This window comes from Medicago sativa, chromosome 5, assembly GCF_051527215.1.
Source record: "Medicago sativa cultivar Bolivia chromosome 5, Bolivia_mono, whole genome shotgun sequence".
Classification (NCBI taxonomy): Eukaryota; Viridiplantae; Streptophyta; class Magnoliopsida; order Fabales; family Fabaceae; genus Medicago; species Medicago sativa.
In genome coordinates this window covers 69,407,969-69,427,600 of record NC_140753.1, presented here as the reverse complement: position 1 = coordinate 69,427,600, position 19,632 = coordinate 69,407,969, and the positions used below count along the sequence as shown (strand labels likewise).

Sequence of the window (19,632 nt, the reverse complement as noted above, 5' to 3'; positions counted from 1 at the left end):
GTAATTTTCCAAATTCAATATTTGAATTTGAAAATTTTATAAGCTTAAGTTTGTCATCAACAAACTTGAGTGGTCTTGTGGAGTTCCACCGATACTCAAAGGTATGGAAGCTTTAAAAATCTTGCTATTACACTACTATTGACTCAAAAAGAATAAAAAATCACCTAAAATAGTGCTACGTAAATGAAAGAGTGCATTCCTAAAAGTAAAACAAACTAACTTAGAAAAAAATAAGATAGATAATAACAGTTTTTTGAAAGATTGTTGGGAGCTTCTATGGTGCAGTCAGAAAACTGACTTTTTTGGAAAAATTAATTTTGATCTTAATGTTTGATTCATGTTTAAATTGTTGATTACTGATTAATGATCAATAGTAATTCATCTAGTAATGCTTGCAACATCTTTGACTTACAGGTACTATTTTATCGTTGGCATCTTTATCATGCAACCAGAGTTGATGATATTATGTGATAGTCTTAAGTGTTACACTTTGTGGGGTGTTACACTTAAAACAAGGTAGGATAAAATTAGATTAATTGTAGTCTTGTTAATCTGATGAATTGATGATACTATGGGGACTGAACTTTTGATGTCAGTGTACAAACAGTGGGGTGTTACTCACTACATTTTTGATGTTATAGTGTTAACTTCACCAAAAAAGTCATTCTCATGACTTCACCATAGAATTTTCCAAGATTGTTTACTAACATTGTATTTGCATACAAAATAAGTAAACACATGCATAAAAATGTACCAAAAAAAAAAAGAAAAAAATAATAAGAATAGTAATAATAAATGATATGACATAAAGCAAAGAAATTTTGTTATTTTTTTATTCCGACAATAATAATCGAATAGTAATAATAATGTGATAATAATAATGATATTAGTCATTACCACATCATTTTATCTCATTGTAATGGCCAACTTAATGTTAGTCCACAACCTATCTTTAAGACGTTATATGGACACTGCTGCATGAATGTTCCGTTATTATGTAGACATAATCGTATTTCTCTTAACTCAGAAGGGTATGATAAATCATTACACTCAAGTTGAGGTACTCCAAAACCAGAATTGACTATAGCACTAACAATTTTAACTGTTGAGAAAATTTCTGTTTGACTTGGCTTGATACCATTCGAATCAAGTACCTTCATAATTAACATCAGCAGCTCTACTCTTTGTTAATGCAAAACTGAAATAAGCAAGTGGATCAGGAAAGACATCGGTAGAGCATTTTCCATGTTAAAATAAGTTAAACTTTAATATTGACATTTTTAGAGGATTAACTATAGTGTAATAACTATACTGTAGTAACTAGTAAGTAAGGGTGGTGGAACTGAAAGGTGAATGTCTTATTTTTGTGCAAGCAAATCGAGAGTAAAAAAAGGTCCCTATCTGGCAGACTGGCACTTTAAGTTGTTGACACGTATTAGAGAAATTGTACTTATCTGTCACCACCGCAACCACACAAATTAAAACTCCCTAGGGTCTTCCAATACAAACCATATACTATAATATAAATAAATAAAATTCACTCACTCATTCCCTTGTTACCTTCTCACATTTTGCTCGTGTGTGTTTGAAGGAACCAGCAGCAAGCAATAGGCCAATATATATCATGATGAGTGGTGGTGGGTTTGAAGAAATGGAAGAGATGGTGAACGATGTGGATATTGGTTGTTCAACACCAAAGAGGTGGGAGTGTCAGATACATACTCCATTGGTGCCTCCTCCTCCACCAAAGAAGAAGAACCCACTTTCATTTGGAGGAAAGAAAAGAGAAGCTCCCAAACATGGATACTTTTATCCAACTCATATTGATCTCGAGGAACTCTTCACTCTTTTCATACCTAGAAATAGGATATAATTAAGACTTATATATTTAAGGAAAAAGGTAGGTCGTTTGCTATAAAATATTTTGCTAGCTAGGTCGATGATGGAGAATATGCATGCATGTACTAGTTTTTTTGTTATATTTTCATAATGCATGTGAATGAATGAATATATGTAGCATTTAAACGCAAGTCTTTTTGGCTTGTGCTTATGTGAAAGCTAGTTTTTTAAGTACTGCTGTAATACGTTTTGCTTATCACTTTAATTTTTAGTTAATAATATATGTGATGCTAGTGCCTTCGGTTGTGCTGAATGTGACATAAGGTCTTGCAACTTGTTTATAACCATATTTAATTACAAAGTGTCTAATTCATTCCTACAAGATTTTGGATATTTAGCTTCTTGTTGGAGAAATGGCTAGAACGACAACGGAGCAACATCATTAAACAATTGTATTTCTGGACAATTAAAAAGCTTAAGAGATCAAAGATTGCGTAAACAATTTGTAATAAGCAGAGATCATATCAATTTCTTAAGAAACGAGAAGGATAAAACATCATCAATTGGTCCTGGTCCTAAATGTGTAAGACAATATTACTATAATATCTGAATCAATCAATCAAAATTACAAACACATCTACACATGTTTCTCTTCTTTTCTTTGTCATTTTGAACTTTTTTTTTTGGTGAACGAACGTTGTTTTTAAATAGTCAATTTAGTTCTCAAATGTTTTTCTTAATCAAAGATCAATTAAATTCATAAAAATTACTAACAAAAGAAGATATTAAGAACGTGTTTGTAATATATTTAGCTTGGTGAACCATTTTCAAATGGAATTATAATAGCTATAGCTAATATATTTTGTCATACCATCTCACATTATTTGGCTTCAATTTAATATTGGTAAGAGGATTGATGATAAAATTGTAAAAACATCAGTAATTACAAACAAATTTAAGACAAATATCAATTTTCTTAATTACAAACAAATTTTGTTGTATAATAATAACATAGAATCATCTCAAGTAATAATAACAAACAATTACAACTAAAATTAAATTAGAGAACAAGAGAAACTTATCGAATTTAGTTGTAGACACAGCTCCATCAAAATCTTCACAAATCAACTTAGAAGAAACCTGCAAAACAACACACTGTTAAGTAACATGAGGCGTGACATAGTCACTGTCCTTGAGGATTTTATCCGCCTCATAAGCGCATATCCTCCCAGGATACAACAGTTCCTCCCCGTTATGAATCATAGCCGGAGGTGACAGAACAACTCGAATGTATCTCAATGATAACCGGAGATGTAACCCAGAAACTCAGAATTTTTTATGAGAGAAAATAATGGTGTGTACATAGAAACATATGAAAAATAAAATAAAAAAATGGAGTATGTATGTGTGGTGTGTGGGTTTATATGTACTGCAATCTATCTGTTCTGTAAGTGTGTCAACATAATTTATATCCAAAAAATGTTTATTGAATAAGCAATCAAAAGCCTTAAAAATAGCTAACAAAAATAAGTAAAGGAAGCACGTTATAGTGATGCCAGGACCAAGTAAAACAAGGCAAAGTAATTTGAAAAGTAAGTTCCACAAATCATGGCAACGTGATATTCTGCCAAATGAGCTTCTTATGAATAAGTCAACAAAGCTAATTTTCTCAATAAAATTAATTAAACCATTTTTATAATAAATAGAAAATAAATAACTTTTGAAATATCTCAAATATACAACAATCCCCCACATATTTCAAAAGTTAAAATAAAAAGTTAAAAAGAGTTTCTCTGGGTAAACATCGTAGATGTAATGCATCGGAACGGTATAGCAAGCTATGGAACCCGTCCTAGACTAATAAGACTTAACACACAGTGAATTGGTTTAGCAAGCTATGGAACCCAAGACACTTGTTGTATGTTAGAGGTCTTATAACCACACTACACCCCCACAATTCTCGTTGTTACGCGGTTGTGCGCGAATAGGCCATGCGCGTGCCTGGTATTCATGAGTGCTCTAGAGACCCGCCACGGTCTCATGCAAGCGGCCCCACTCGACACCCATATAGGCGATTTCATCAAGTGTATGCTGCAAGTCATACACCACCCATAAGGGATATGATAATCGTTGAAAGCATTATAGCTTATCCTCTCAATATTGCAGTGTCTAGCACTTACTCAAATACACCATAGGAAAGAGACTAGGATTAAATTTAGCGCTAGCAGAACTAACATGTGACTTGTTCTTACCACATTGAACCTTCTTCATGGGATCTCCAATCACAAAGGTTGGGTTCCTATCACATGTCAATTTCGATTGGCTTAAGTCTCAATCCCCTCGATGCTCACAAATTTATTTCATCCCAGGGGCTTTATTAGTACGTACTTTACACACATTGATGAAGACAAAAATTTCATTCATCAAAGAATATTGACTAAGACGTCTCTTAGTCAATTAATCTCATATTTACCAAATTAACAATTATAAACTTGTTCTTCATAATAAATTCATACATGTCTGCTTAGTTGTCTACTAAGCGACAACATATTTATCAATAAGATAAATCTACTTGTTGATTTATTCTCATTGGATTCATATCTATTTGACATCTTTGTATTATTTTAATACAAAGGTTTATCCACTCTATCAACAATATTTCATATATCATCAACATACCTTCTATAGTATACTCTTCAGGTCTACTTAGATAACTTCTAAGCGACAACATCTCTACAAAGGAAAAACTGATTATATTTATCACACAGGACAGGTCTACTTAAAAGACTTTCAAGCGACAACACCCCCACATTAGGTAACATGAGTGAATGTTTATTCATTTACTTGAATAATTTCCAAGTAACAATGTCAACTCAATTAATTTCTAAGAGCTTAAGCATAATAGTTCACAATAGAATAAACTTCTCACAACATCAGTACATCTTATATCAGAAGAAAACCACTGCTAGATTACTCTCATGAATGAATCAACTTTGATTAGAGAAAATAGCAAAGGTAAAGAACTAAGATACTTATAATAAATTCATTCTCATGACCACACTATCAAATAAACTTTTAAATAATTTATGATAACATGCATAGACATGAGAGAATTACTACACAGTAATACAATTCCACAAAAATTCAGCATTATTAGTCATGAGTTCAACTTTGGCCAAAAAATTATGCCTATCAAATTTCTTTAATCAAGTAGCATTAAAATTATAAGGGATACTCATCTTATACCACAAAACATTTTTGATTCTGCCTTTATTCACATTGGTTTTTATAACTCTATTTTATTTAAATAAGTGTTAGCACATAGTAAGAAACTCTCTACAATTTAACTCCAAATTCCAAACTAAATACATAAATAAATTTGAGTCCTAAAACAAGTCATTACTGGTACCACAAGTAACATGAAGACAAAAATGGAAGTAATAAAGTCACACCATATTATCAAAATGTGGCACCATATAGAACTTCAAATTATAAACATTATCGTATTTGGCCTCAAACAAAATTGAAATGTATAGTGATAATTCAGAGTACTCCTTGAACCTAAGCAAGAGTTATAATTAATTCAAATTCATATATTAACACACACCAAATTCATATATAAGCACAGTGGAACTGAAAATATGTGATTCAAACTGACAAAGCATATGTCTCTATATAATTGATATTAATCAATATCATTGTATAAATTAAGTGGTAAATGTGTAAATGATGAACACACATGATAACACAAATAGATGCTTTTGTGACCGGTATCAATCATTAAATTTTCTAACACCGTGTTATCAAATGCATAATCAAAATGCCCACTTAGCCATAATCACATAAAGGAAGATAAGGATGGAAAAAAAACCCATTATCAAAGCATTTGTACGTAACACCATAGCACTCCGAACCTGGCGCTAGAATTTTCTTTTTCTTTTCACAGCTTCAATAGTGAATGGTTGCAACATTTCCAAGTTAAGTAATTTCATAGCCATCTTTCACATAGCTCTTCTAAATTTTCGCTTCACTCATCAATATTGAATTGTGAAGATTGATTCTGAAATTAGGGTGCAAATAATTCCATTAGTAAAATCCTCAAGATTGTTGTATAATAATAACATAGAATCATCTCAAGTAATAATAACAAACAATTACAACTAAAATTAAATTAGAGAACAAGAGAAACTTATCGAATTTAGTTGTAGACACAGCTCCATCAAAATCTTCACAAATCAACTTAGAAGAAACCTGCAAAACAACACACTGTTAAGTAACCTGAGGCGTGACATAGTCACTGTCCTTGAGGATTTTATCCACCTCATAAGCGCATATCCTCCCAGGATACAACAGTTCTTTCCCGTTATGAATCATAGCCGGAGGTGACAGAACAACTCGAATGTATCTCAATGATAACTGGAGATGTAACCCAGAAACTCAGAATTTTTTATGAGAGAAAATAATGGTGTGTACATAGAAACATATGAAAAATAAAATAAAAAAATGGAGTATGTATGTGTGGTGTGTCGGTTTATATGTACTGCAATCTATCTGTTCTGTAAGTGTGTCAACATAATTTATATCCAAAAAATGTTTATTGAATAAGCAATCAAAAGCCTTAAAAATAGCTAACAAAAATAAGTAAGGAAGCACGTTATAGTGATGCCAGGACCAAGTAAAACAAGGCAAAGTAATTCGAAAAGTAAGTTCCACAAATCATGGCAACGTGATATTCTGCCAACAACATTGCTATTCTTCGCGAGGGATTTTGTCCCGACCGTTTCACGACATGTTGTAAGCAGTATAACTTTGCTCTTGCCACAATACATGGGAGGGGGGCACAATACATGGGAGGGTATTATTGTAATTGATGAAAAATGCATTTAGTTAAAATTGGCAGTCGTGAGGCTTTCGCTAGATTATCCTTCGGGATAACTAGCATTATTCTTCTGCCAAATGAGCTTCTTATGAATAAGTCAACAAAGCTAATTTTCTCAATAAAATTAATTAAACCATTTTTATAATAAATAGAAAATAAATAACTTTTGAAATATCTCAAATATACAACAATACAAATTTCAACTTTTTTGATTCTCGTGATTTTGCCAATAGTATAAAGTTATGGTATATGCCAAACAACACTGCTATATAGTGCGACTAATGGTCTCTTGAAAATTCCCGAATGCATGTGTTTAATAATGTGTATTAGTGTAAAGTTCATTATTGTATGCCAAAAGGGTGTTCTAATCGCTTTGTCTGTTATCCTTGATTCATTATTCAATGGATAAATGAGTATATTCTTCATTGACTTGACAAAGCCATGTATATGAGATTGGGTGAAGAGAAACTAGAAATCTGTTTACATGATTTAGTATTCTTTATGTAAGTACGTACGAGTAAAGCACAACTTTTCAACATTTGTTCTCTAACTCACATTTTCTATTTTTCTATACAACATTCTCTAATTTATTGATTTAAATTCAAATGTATTACACTAAATTATGTGAGCCACTATCTATTTAAGACCAATATGAATTTCAACAATTAAATAGAAAACTATATGTTGAAAAGTTGTGCTTTTAATACGTTTATGTAAAAAATATTTCTCAAAAAATTAATACTGAGTTCGAACTTTGTTAGTATTTTTGGAAGGAGACAAATGTAAATTCATTAGTAAATGTTTTTCGAGTTGTAGATAAACATTAATTAGACAACTTAATTTTGTTGTTTTTGTTCCGGACTAGACCTCAACTCATATCACCGGTCCAACACATGGTAGCCCAATAATCCATGTTCTAGAGTATGCACTTCACCGCACAGGAGCACGACTTTGTCCATCAAGGAGACCGTAGCAAACTTTTTTCATTAGGAGACTGATACCTTTCCATTAATTTTCAATAATATCATGGAGATATTGTCAAAGCAATCCACTATACTGTCATAACAGCACATTATGCCACTAGTTGTACATATCTCCATTCTAGTATCTGTAGCATCAATGTAGTTGTAAATGGCTTTAATATTAGGAAACTATATTTGGCAATCCTGTTAATGCCACTAGCCTTGTACTTGTATATATGTATCAGATGAAGACTCAAAGAAAACTATGACATTCCATCTCAGATCAATTCTGTTACAAACACTTCCCAACAGCTTTGCACAATCACTCACCGAGTTACATATTGCACTTTCACTCATGTGATCTCCAAGACCTTTTCACCCACTTCTTGAATACAGAAACCATTCACCACGAAAGAGTGACATCGTGGTGAGTGGTTTCTTTATCGAGAAGTGGTGGAATGGATCTTAGTAGGGTTTGGATAGAGACTTTTAGTGAAGTATTGTGGAATGATTTCATCGAGACTTTTGAACATTTGAGATTTTTCAATTGGACCAGTCTTTTGAGATGCGTTCTACCTTTGAACCTATAGTTTCAATATGAAACTCTAAAATACTGTGTTTTTAAAGTAAAATCTTAAGCTACCTATTGACTTTGGCCCTTGTCTAATGTGATGTGTGAGCTTTGGTGTTGGCACCAACAGATAGCTAATTTCACATTGTTTTTATTTATGTTTGTTAAACTATTTATCTATTGAGTTGAGTTTTGTGCTATGCAGAAAAGGGTTGATACTTGTACGCTAACATTGTCGCAGGTGAACCAATTCCTAGTGGTGATTTAATATATGAAATTTCATATGCTGGGATAGAAGGACAACCTGCTATATTTCACCATGCTCTCAGTGAGGAAACACCACTTCACGTCGCTCCAGGCCACATTCTGCCCACTCACATCGAATTATTGCCTCTAGTCACCCCACCAGATATTATCTCTTAGGTTCTTAGCTTTAAATAGGCAAAACGTATTGTGAAATTGGTGTTAGTGACTAGGAAGTGGTGATAATGACAATGATATTACCTTCTCGTCCGCTGTGATTGGTTTTATCTTTATGTGTAAGCTGTTGCAGCTAAGATTTTGTTGAATCACTTTTGATTTCCTAATCTTCATTTTTAATTTTAGTTTAAGAACTTTCTATATCTAATTCTAAGTTTTAATAGTACTCAATTACTTGAAGTTATTGATCAAAAGGGACATCTTATAGAAGGTCTAAGAAAGCTGTTGGATTCAAGGCTAGGAAATAATTATTCAATTGATTCTATTAGCAAGGTATTTATTTATGAATCATAAATATTTTTTTGTTTCTGATTTCAGCATCAGACAAGCATTACCTGTTTTCCACTGGCAGTACAATTGATGATGAAAGTGGATACATAGAGCAGCATTGAGTCTGTCTATGGAGCATGACTAAAATCAAATTTCCAGTGTGAAAGTTAATAAAAAGAACTCTCAAAATGTGGATAATGGTTTGTTGAAATTTGCATACATGATTTGTTTTTAATTACAAAGAAAGTTTGGAACCAAATTGCATGATTGGCCTATACCATGGTTAGCTGGCACCTAGAAGCAAAACTATACTCCCTCCGTCCCGGTTTAATTGACCTACTTTGGTTTTTCACACAGATTAAGAAAAGTGTATAAATAAAGGGGAAAGTGAAATATATTGTATTGGGAATGATAAAAGTAGTATTATTTAGTGTTATATTGTATTGGGAATGATGAAAGTTGTATTGAAAATTGAAATGGGTCAGTCATTTTGGGACACTTTTTTTTAGAAAATGAGTCAGTTATTCCGGGACGGAGGGAGTATCATATTGTCTTTGCATTTTCATGTCCCACATTGGTTAGAATACAACTCAATCAAGTCTATATAACTGTCTGACAAGCCTGTCAGTTCGCTGAGTTGTGTAACGTCAACTTGTCACCCAAGTGGGAGCACTAAAGTGTTGGGACATGGCTATGGCTTGTTGGGCTGGGCTGGTTTCTGCAATATGTTGGCTTGCCCGCTCCAAGTTGAGAGTTGGGCCACGGGATTTGGGCGAAGGCCTTGGTCTCTTGGTTCCTAGACAAGAGGGCAATGCGTGAGGCTGGTTTCACGTGAGGCTGGTTTCACAGAGCAGCGAATACCCCTGGCTCTCGACAGTGGAGGGATAACAAGCTGCTGTGGTTCTAGTCCATTAAGCTTGGTGAGCCTAGCCTTTGAACCATCACTTTTTTGTTGTTCAATTGATGTCAAATCACACACTATTTTTACCAATGTAAATGAGGTTTCTGTTCTGGTTATTAGAATAATGGAACTAACTAATCATTAATTTGACAAATTCATTTTACTGTTTTAAATTTAAACAGAAGAATGTCTATATTATTAGTTTCAACTTTCTCATCAGGTGAGCCAAGCTTGGTGAGCCTAGCCTTTGAACCATCACTTTTTTGTTGTTCAATTGATGTCAAATCACACACTATTTTTACCAATGTAAATGAGGTTTCTGTTCTGGTTATTTTGTTGTTCAATTGATGTCAAATCACACACTATTTTTACCAATGTAAATGAGGTTTCTGTTCTGATTATTAGAATAATAGAACTAACTAATCATTGATTTGACAAATTCATTTTACTGTTTTAAATTTAAGGCTTATTTGATCCAATGGTCCTTCAAATAATTTCAAGTTTTCATTTTGGTCCCACAATTAATAAAACGTACATTTTGGTCCCTTAATTTTTCCTCTGTTTGCCAAATAAATCCAGACGGTTAAGTTTAACCCCAAATGTATATGGTGGACCAAGATTATAGATAGTCCACCATAGACCTTATTAATTTTTCAATTTTAACCCTTTGATCTTTTTTTAAGAAAGAGAACCATTGGATTACACATGTCTATTTTATCTTATAATGTACCACTACCACCTAACTTTTTTTCCTTTTCTTCATCTTCTTCTTCTTCTTCTTCATCTTCATCAATCATATTCATAAATTCATAAAAAACTTCATACCAATAAAAAAAACTAGAAAAATAAATTAAAATCCAAAAAATAAAAATGGATCTATTTTCTTCTGTGCTCATGACAACAACACAGCACACAAAACTCTTTCTTCTTTCTTCTTCGTGTCCCTCTCTTTCTTTTTATCTTCTTCTTTTTCACTCATCTATGTTTACTGTTCCTCTCTAAATTGGTAAAGACCAGGATCAATACATATAAAATTACTACTCATCAAAATGTTTGAACTTTTGAATTAAAATCAAAGACCCATGAATCAAATCCAAATGTTTATGTTCTGGAAGTTCATGCCCTTAATCAAAACAATGAAGCTTTTTTAGCCTTCAAATTCACTTTTACATACCCATTTTCATGTACAATGAAGCTTTCAATTGATTATGAAGATCAAAATTCAGAAACGAAATCAGGTTACGAAGGAAGGAACAAAATCAGGTTCAGATTCATTGGATCCAGATAGATTCAAATGGCCATTTCAGTATGAAGATACTCGACGGATTCTTTACTGGATCTGATCCACTCTTCGTCCTTCCAATATTATCTCCCTCTCCGAACTCTCTCATTTCGTTACTCTCTTCATCTTCTTCAATTTTTGCTATTTACACTCTCTGTTTCTAGATTTGGATTGAAGGCAGATGTTGAGTTTTTGGGACGAAAATGATGGGTAGCTGCTGCGTTTGAGTCAACATTTGATTTTTTAGAAACAATTTTCATTGCTGAGTGTGGTGTTGTTTTGTCTCTTTGGGTGTCACTGTATTGCCTTTGCGCTGGGGAGTTTTTTAGCACTAAGCTTCTTGTCTTGAGATTATGTGATTTTTTTTTGTTCTTTTTTCTTATACGTGATGTATGAATGAATGGATTTTGATTAAATTGAATTTTGAGGTTAATGGGTTTCAAGATTATTAAATATAACGAAGGTGTATACATAAAGGTAAAGATGAATCATGAATATTATATGTAAGGATCTTTGCTATTTTTTGATTTTGTAATACACTGGATTTGGTTATGTTGTGATGGATCTATCAATTTTTTTTAACCGATTTTTTTATTCTGTAATTTGAGATTGAGTTTTCTGGGTTTTTGGGTTTTAAAGTTTGAAGTTTGATGAATGTTGATGAATGTGATGATGAACAAGAGTGAGGAAGAAGATGAAGAAAGTGAAAGTTAATTGGTTGTTGTTGACACACCGTAAGATAAAATAGACATGCGCATGCAATGGTCCTTCTTTAAAAAAAGAATCAAACGGTTTAAATTAAAATAATTAATAGGATCTATGGTGGACCACTTTTAAGGTTGATCCACCATAGACATCATTTGGGGTTAAACTTAACTGTCGGGATTTATTTGGCAAACGGAGGAAAAAGTGTGGGACCAAAATGTACGTTTTATTAATTGTGGGACCAAAATGAAAACTTGAAATTATTTGAGGGACCATTGGATCAAATAAGCCTAAATTTAAACAGAAGAATGTCTATATTATTAGTTTCAACTTTCTCATCACCATCACTTTCTTCCAAGATCGGTTAATCAACTAAATTAGCAATGAGCCACCTAGATGAAACGCAGCAAATAATCAAACATTTATAATTCCATTCAAAAAACTAAATTGCTAATACTATTATAATAACACAAATTACATGAAAAACTATAAAAGTGGTTGTTTTTCTATCATTACTTTATGCTGAGTGATCACCTTTTCATGTTATTCAATGAACATATGCATCCAAAATTACATTTCAAATACATTTTTGTGCAACTGAAGGTAATGTCCTTTTTGTACAAAGAAACACACGAGTTAAGATTATATAAAAAAGGATGTGCTTTCATCTTACAAAACATCTAAGATTAACATGTGTTATTTTAACACAAAATGGGACAGCCAAAACTCAACTATTTTTGTGAATGATTAATATAATTTAAATACATGGTCAAATATGTTTAAGTGATGGTTAATCGATATAACTAAGGTGTAACAATTCAATATTCGTCAACATAACAGAATTTCTCATAATTTTGTATGTTTTAACCTCTTTTTAAAAATAATAAAAAAAAAATTGGTGAATGACTTTATAATCCGTGATATCATGCTCCATTAAATCCTTCAATTGATATCAGAGACAAATGGATAGTTATTGTGACTCCATTGAGTAATGATGTTACTGCTGTATCACTGATTTTGGTTTCAGATTATATTGACAGCGCATTGTATACACCAGTATGGGTATCAGTTTTACTTTATGCCTTTTGCTTTTATTTTATACGCAATACGATGCTCAAATTATGTTCGGTGGCAAATCTCATATGTATATGTGTTGTGTTAAGATCCTCTTAGTTTCTCAAAAGACAAACAAATACACAAATGAGAGGACCTCAACAATTGTTGTTATGGTATCAAACCATTTGTGGTGGATTTTACATTATTATGTATAATAAACTACGAATGAGCTTTCACCAAATGCACACCATCACAATGCAGCTTACTAGAACTCTGGGTTGTCATGTGACCATGTTTGACAACTTGGCAGATTTTAATAATCAAGGAAATGAAATTGAGGAATAGAATTTACTTCACCAGGTAACCTGCTTAAAATATTTGCACAACAAACGCACTTGCCTGGGGTTCCTTTAAGATATGTAAGAAACATTTTCTACAAAGAATCATAATTTGGCGCATATCTAATGACAAGATCCAATGTCATACAGCCACAGTAGGCTGCTAATCCATGGTAGACAATACATACAAAAGTTTCATCTCCCCAATCTTTCTTTTAAGTTCTATATGATTACCCAGATGTAATGCTTCACAACAAAGTTACTTTTAATAGAAGCAAAGGCTGTGACCGCATCAGAATTAGCCTTTCTGATGAACAGCAATCTGATGTATATCCATCTCCTTCAACATCACTGAACGTCCACAAGAATCACAGGGTGCAGTCCTTGACCCACAAACACTCTCGTGCTCTGACAATCCTCTTAACCTGTCACGGGCATCCATTGCAGAGCTTCCAGCTGGAACCATATCACCACAAAAGCGGCACGAAATTAGCCGCAAGGGGCAAACTGATGCTTGATGTTCCACCTAACAAAATTAAAATAAAAAGTTGAAATTCCTTTTTCTTATAGACGGATTTCTAATAGTTTGTAACATGCTTATCAAATTGAGATTCAGGTTGTAACTGATAAGACATTTTTCAAATCAATTTGAATCTTAATATGAATCATAAAATGATTACCAATACAAATACAATATTTTAACTAAAATCAAATGCCGTTGCAGAATTAAAAGCTAATATATATACGAACATCAAAATGATTCAAGATTCAAATCATGACAAAAGAAAATTGGCTAGCTATACAAATATGACAAAAAAAAGTGGCCACCAACACTTAGTTTAGGTAGTGATTCATTACAATTAATCATGATTCATCGTAGTAAATATATAATGAATCAGGATTTTAGATGATATTCATGTCCAAAATAGATATACACTGGGTGTTCCTATCAATTGGGTTCAATTTTGTATCAAATAGAGAGACAGCTAGTATGTTGTATCATACGATAATGAAAACAATGGTTTGAACATCTTTCATATGAATTCAGATTGCCAGAATGAGTTTTTCCTCATCAATAACTATACTGACTGTAAAGCATCCAATAATAGCTATACCACATTTGTCAGCATAGTAGTCAATCCCGGATAGCGGTGCGTAGCGGCCAACCCCAAAAGTGGGATAGCGTATAGCGGTGTGACCGCTATATGATTATTTTTTGGACAAATTACATGAATAATACTATAAAGTATAAACAAACTTATATTTAATATAAAATTTAATATGACACTCAAATATCATGAAACCTTCATAAATCAAAACACCAAAAAACAAAACAGAGGAACAAATAAAAAAATCATAAAACAAGAAAAACCATAAAACAAAAGAAAACAGGGGAAGAAAAAAACAATGGAGAAAGAGAGAAAAGATCTCCAGGTAGCGTTTTCCAATTGGAAGATAGAAGAGTTTGTTTCGCGGCGTAGGTGAGAAGCGAGAAAGAGTTGAAAAATGTTGGGGTTTACGAAACCCCCAAAATGCCATCAAAAAGGTTTTAAATATAGGATCAATTTGGAAATTTCCTACTAAAATCAAATAGCGGCTGAAGCGGCCACTATTTGATTCCACATCGCTACGATTATTACCGTAGCGGTTCGTTGCTGCTATGCCACGCGCAGCCGCTATAGCGCCGCTAAGATTTATGTAAATCAACAACAAACAACAACTATATTTCTTTAGGTCCGCTGCACTCCTTAGGTTAGAAAATAAAAATAAATTTCAAATTTTCATCTGCATCTTAATATTTATATTTTCTTATAAACGGAAATGTTGAACTTGCTTATTTAAGATATATTAATCTACTCAAGTCTCTAATTAAATAGGTTTTGACCAGCAGGAACTGCAATCTCCATAAGGTTCAGATACCTAAACTTTCGACATTTGTTTTATTGTATGCAGAAAAATTTATAACTTGTATCCCCGTGATTTGGAGAGAAAATTGAGAAAAGAGGATATCTGTGTGTGTGAATGCAGGAGAGTGTTATTAGCCAAATGTCAGTTCAGCTCACAAGCTATTTCATGTTTAAGATGCCGTCATAGTTGGTATGAGTTGGTCAATAAGAAAAAAATCATAGATGCAACGAAAACAAAATAAAAACTGCATGTTTAAGAATAGTGGAAGACTTGGAAAAGACTCTAAATTCTTCTCCCATCAGTAGACTACCAACTATGATGACTGTTTATCAGGCCTCTTAGCTAACCTTGAAGAAAACAAATTAACTCCAGCACCATTAAGATTGCTTAAATAGAGAAAAGAATTCACAAAAGGAATAATTGAGTAGAAATATTAGCACACTATACTTTCAAGTTTCAAATGCAAACTCTCATACTTGTTTCTAGCCTGTTCAATATTGTTTGATAATCGAATCAAATACGATATAAGCTTTTGCCGCTGGATCCCCAAATTCTAACATATCCCAGTAGCCAAATAAATTAGGACAGACATAACGGACCAAAAGAACAATATCAAAAAAATGAATGTAGAAAGCAGAACAAAGAAACTATTGAAAAGAAAAACCATACTAGACAAGAATGGTGTGAGAGAGGCAACTTACCATTTTCTCTTTCTCAAGTACTATTCCACAAGGGCACTGAAGTGGCTCGTGAAAAACTTTCATATGCTTTTCCAATTCTGCCTGCTGGAAAGCTTGACCACACCTGCCACAGTGAATGTGATTTTTGGACTCCTCAATTCTAAGAACAACTCCACAACCTTCATGCTGACAGGTAACGTTATGCCTGCTACAGTAAGCTTCATGTAGTGCAATAGTCCTAGAAGGTATGTAATGCTTACAATTCCTACATTGTTCAGTATCCAACCCCATTGATGACACAGATGATGCTTGCTGACCCAGTTTTTGGTTGAAATTATCTTGGATTAAGACTGTTAGTTTGTACTTGGTCAGTCCTTTAAATCCGTTTACACCAATGCTGTAAGTCCCCGCACCTAAGTTTTTATCCTTAGAGCTGAGAATCAAAGTCTTTGATCCAATATCATGAGAAGACCACTCATGCTGGTGTCGTGTAGGAAATATGAGAGGGTGTCTAGAAATGAAAAGATCAGTGTCACCTTCATTTGTCTCTGATTCTAATTTGACCTCAATAATAGAACTCCCACTAGAAATTCTCTCCCAGGTGCCATTGTCAATTGAAAATTTGTAGTACACAAACTTTCCTTCATCTACTGTACCGGTCTGTGGAGTTCCAAATACTGCTGGAATTAAAACATGTTGATCAGTCTGTTCTGAGAAATCAATAGGATCAACTATGTCAACTTCGATATCTGTTTCCAACACCGATACACTTGATGAAGGTTTTAACTCAAGCACCCTTAATTTGTGTTCAAGTTTTCCATAGTTTACAGTGAAAATGTCGCCTTGAGAAAGTGTAGCATGCTGCCGAAGACTTGTTTCAAGGATAGCCTTATGGTTTGGTAAATCAGAAAATCCTCCTCTTTCAGGTTGAAGTTTTGCATAAGTCCCTTTTGGAAGCCAAACATAGCGGACTTCAATCAATGGAGATTCCATAATACAACCTTCAGAAAACAAATTATTCCATACATGAGGAGGGAGACCCACTGAACCTTCATCAGCAGTGAATTCTAAAACTCCTGAATGGGTTGTTCCCGTTTTCTCTTTGTCAGTATCTTGAGTGATTGAAGAGCCTTCCTTGTGAGTCAACGATAACTGAAAGTACATCGGTCCCTTATCAAGCGCACCATGATCAGACAATTCTGTAAAACAAGAAGGAGGCAGTTTGATCTTATCTCCACTACCTTGATAAGGTACAGCTTCCAGTAAACGATAAAAAACAATTCCCCTCCCAACAATTAGGTTTTCTTGCATCTGTTGGTCAGCCTGAATTGAACATAGTAAACAAAGGAATCATGCATTTAGTATTGTCATGTTAAAAACCTAGGCATGAAAGGAAGTGATTGCATTCATAGACTGAGAGGTATAATAATCATTCATATTTGTATTTGTAGATTGGCAAGTTTATCTTAATCAGCAGTGGGATAAAGATTAATTAATACAATTATACATTTCAAATTTCAATATCATTAAAGGTTATAACATTGCAACTGATTGTTTCATTCTTGTATATAAGAAACCATTCAAGGATCTATACTTGTCAGCTTAGTCATTTTGGATGAGGCTCAATTCACACTTGTACTCAATGACGAACATGTCAAGAGTTCAATGCTTTGTTAATTTCCCTATATTCCAATAAAATTACAACCAGGCACAAGAAATGTTGTGTTTAGCCACAAAGGGCTTTTTCTTGAGCCTTGAAGGGCTGCATCATATACCTAACAGACTATGCATTTGTATGAAATAGTTGCTTGATACCTACAAACACCTTTCTAATAAAATGGTATCTTGAAGTTTGACAATCATGCCAAGTATGGGGAATAGACAAGTGAGCCTAATTTCAGAATTGTCCGTGCTTCCACCGAGAAGACTCATTTTTTCAGATTCATTAAATAATTGATGTATCTGGTTTATAATATAGACTAGATACATTCAGTTATCCAATGAACATGACAAAAATTCTTCTCTTATGTTAGGACACGGAGTGCCTAATTCATCAAGACATCAATCAATTGATAATACACGATATATTTCCCGTTTCATCCTAAAAGTAATTATTAAATTAATCAATAACTGTTTAAGACTCTTTTCAATCCACCAACTAATTACGAACATTTGTTATTAAAAATAAAGAAAAATTCATTTCAAGAATCCAATGATGATGATTCGCGTAAGAAGAAAAGCGAAAGAGTGAAAAGAGGGTTTTGATTAGGTTACCTTAAGTTGAGCTTCAGCGGCATCAATACGACGAGATCTTTGAGCAGCTTCAATGGCTTCTCTTTGAATACGAGCTTCTTCTTTCGCTTTCTTTTCCTTTTGGAGTTTCAATCTTGCTTTTTCCTTTCGTTCTTTTTGTTCTTTCTCTATCTTCTCTCTCGCTCTTCTCAGTTCGAAATCCATTTTCTCTCTGTGTAATTGTGTTGTTGTGAAGTTCGTGTTGGTTACGAAAAATATAGAGTTTTGATTTGTGTGTGAATGAAATGAAATAAGCGATTAACGAAATGAAATAAGTTAAGGCTTTGTTTGGATTGATGGAATTGGATGGAATGGAGTGGAATGGAATGGTATGGAATGTGATTCCATTGTTTGGATATTTTAAAAATGAGTGGAATGGAATGGTATATGATGGTATCCATTCCATTCCATTCCATCCACTTCTCTCATTTTTCTTCCCCTCCAATTTGGGAGGTATAGGATGGAATCCAACCTCTTAATTTATAAATTACTATATTATCCATTTTGTACATCACCTTTATTTATTAAATCCACCTTGCGTTTTCATTTTGTTCTTCCTGTAGCTTTCGACATTGTCTGTGGTTCTCGTACAAAGCTGAAATTCATAATTCAGTTTTTTCGTTTTCTTCTTCCTGCTATCTTTCGACCTTGCCTATGATCAATTTCTTCTCTCATTTTCTTCTTCATTCTAGCTTTAGACCTTGTTTAATTTTTAGACCTTGCCTATGATCATTTTCTTCTTCATTTTAATAAGAGATTAAAAATGAACATTTTAATAAAGGGTTAATTATGTTTCTAGTCCCTATAAAATAGCGACCTTGTAAGTTTAGTCCCTACTTAATTTTAATAGCATTTTTAGTCTCTAATTTTGTTTTTCTGCACTGAGTATTAGTCCCTACTCAATTCAAATTTGTTTAATTTATGCTTAAACTCTTAAATTTTTGAACAATTTTTTGCAGACATGTTTAGAACATTACTAAAAGTTCGTCCGCAAAAAATTATTGCAAAATTTGATTTCTACATCCAGATTTTATTACTTTTTATCTTTAACTTTTGTCGTTTTAAAAAATTCATATTTAATTCATTTCATGTCAGAAAATTCTAAATTTTAGTAAACGAACCTTTCATAGTGTTCTAATCTTGTCTCAAAAAAATCGTTCAAAAATTTAAGAGTTTAAGGATAATTAATCAAACTTTGTTTTAGCAGGGACTAAAATTATAAGTAATTTTTTTTTATAGGGACTAAAAATGCTATTAAAATTAAGTAGGGACTAAACTTACAAGGTCGCTATTTTATAGGGACTAGAAACATAATTAACCCTTTAATAAAACATTTTTTTTGAACAAAACATTTTAATAAAACATTAATATATGTTTTAATTATACATAGCAATATTGTTTAATGAGGGTAAAAATGGAATAAAAAAATGTAACACATACCATTCCGTCCATTTTCCAAACGATGGAAT

General features: G+C 33.0%; 1 protein-coding gene and 1 non-coding gene across 2 annotated transcripts; one reads left to right on the top strand and one right to left on the bottom strand.

Moving 5' to 3' along the window:
* Positions 1-9,632: 9,632 nt before the first annotated feature.
* On the top strand, positions 9,633-9,950 carry LOC146924434 (signal recognition particle RNA). The gene has a single exon (XR_015013077.1).
* Positions 9,951-13,279: 3,329 nt separating this feature from the next.
* Positions 13,280-18,405, bottom strand: LOC146924433 (Ubiquitin fusion degradation UFD1 family protein). The gene is made up of 3 exons (XM_085709466.1): positions 18,146-18,405; positions 15,893-17,194; positions 13,280-13,809 (listed from the first exon to the last, which is right to left on the bottom strand). The coding sequence occupies exons 1-3, from the start codon at positions 18,326-18,328 to the stop codon at positions 13,582-13,584; spliced, it is 1,713 nt and encodes a 570-aa protein (XP_085565592.1). The 5' UTR covers positions 18,329-18,405; the 3' UTR covers positions 13,280-13,581.
* Between the last annotated feature and the right edge of the window lie 1,227 nt (positions 18,406-19,632).

What these genes read in the sequence shown, in the direction of transcription:
- LOC146924433 (XM_085709466.1), bottom strand. Translation starts at nt 18,328, where the DNA reads ATGGATTTCGAACTGAGAAGAGCGAGAGAGAAGATAGAGAAAGAACAA. An exon ending in CCGCTGAAGCTCAACTTAAG is followed by an intron (nt 17,195 to 18,145) that starts GTAACCTAATCA and finishes TGTTCAATTCAG; the next exon opens with GCTGACCAACAGATGCAAGA. An exon ending in TACTTGAGAAAGAGAAAATG is followed by an intron (nt 13,810 to 15,892) that starts GTAAGTTGCCTC and finishes TAATTTTGTTAG; the next exon opens with GTGGAACATCAAGCATCAGT.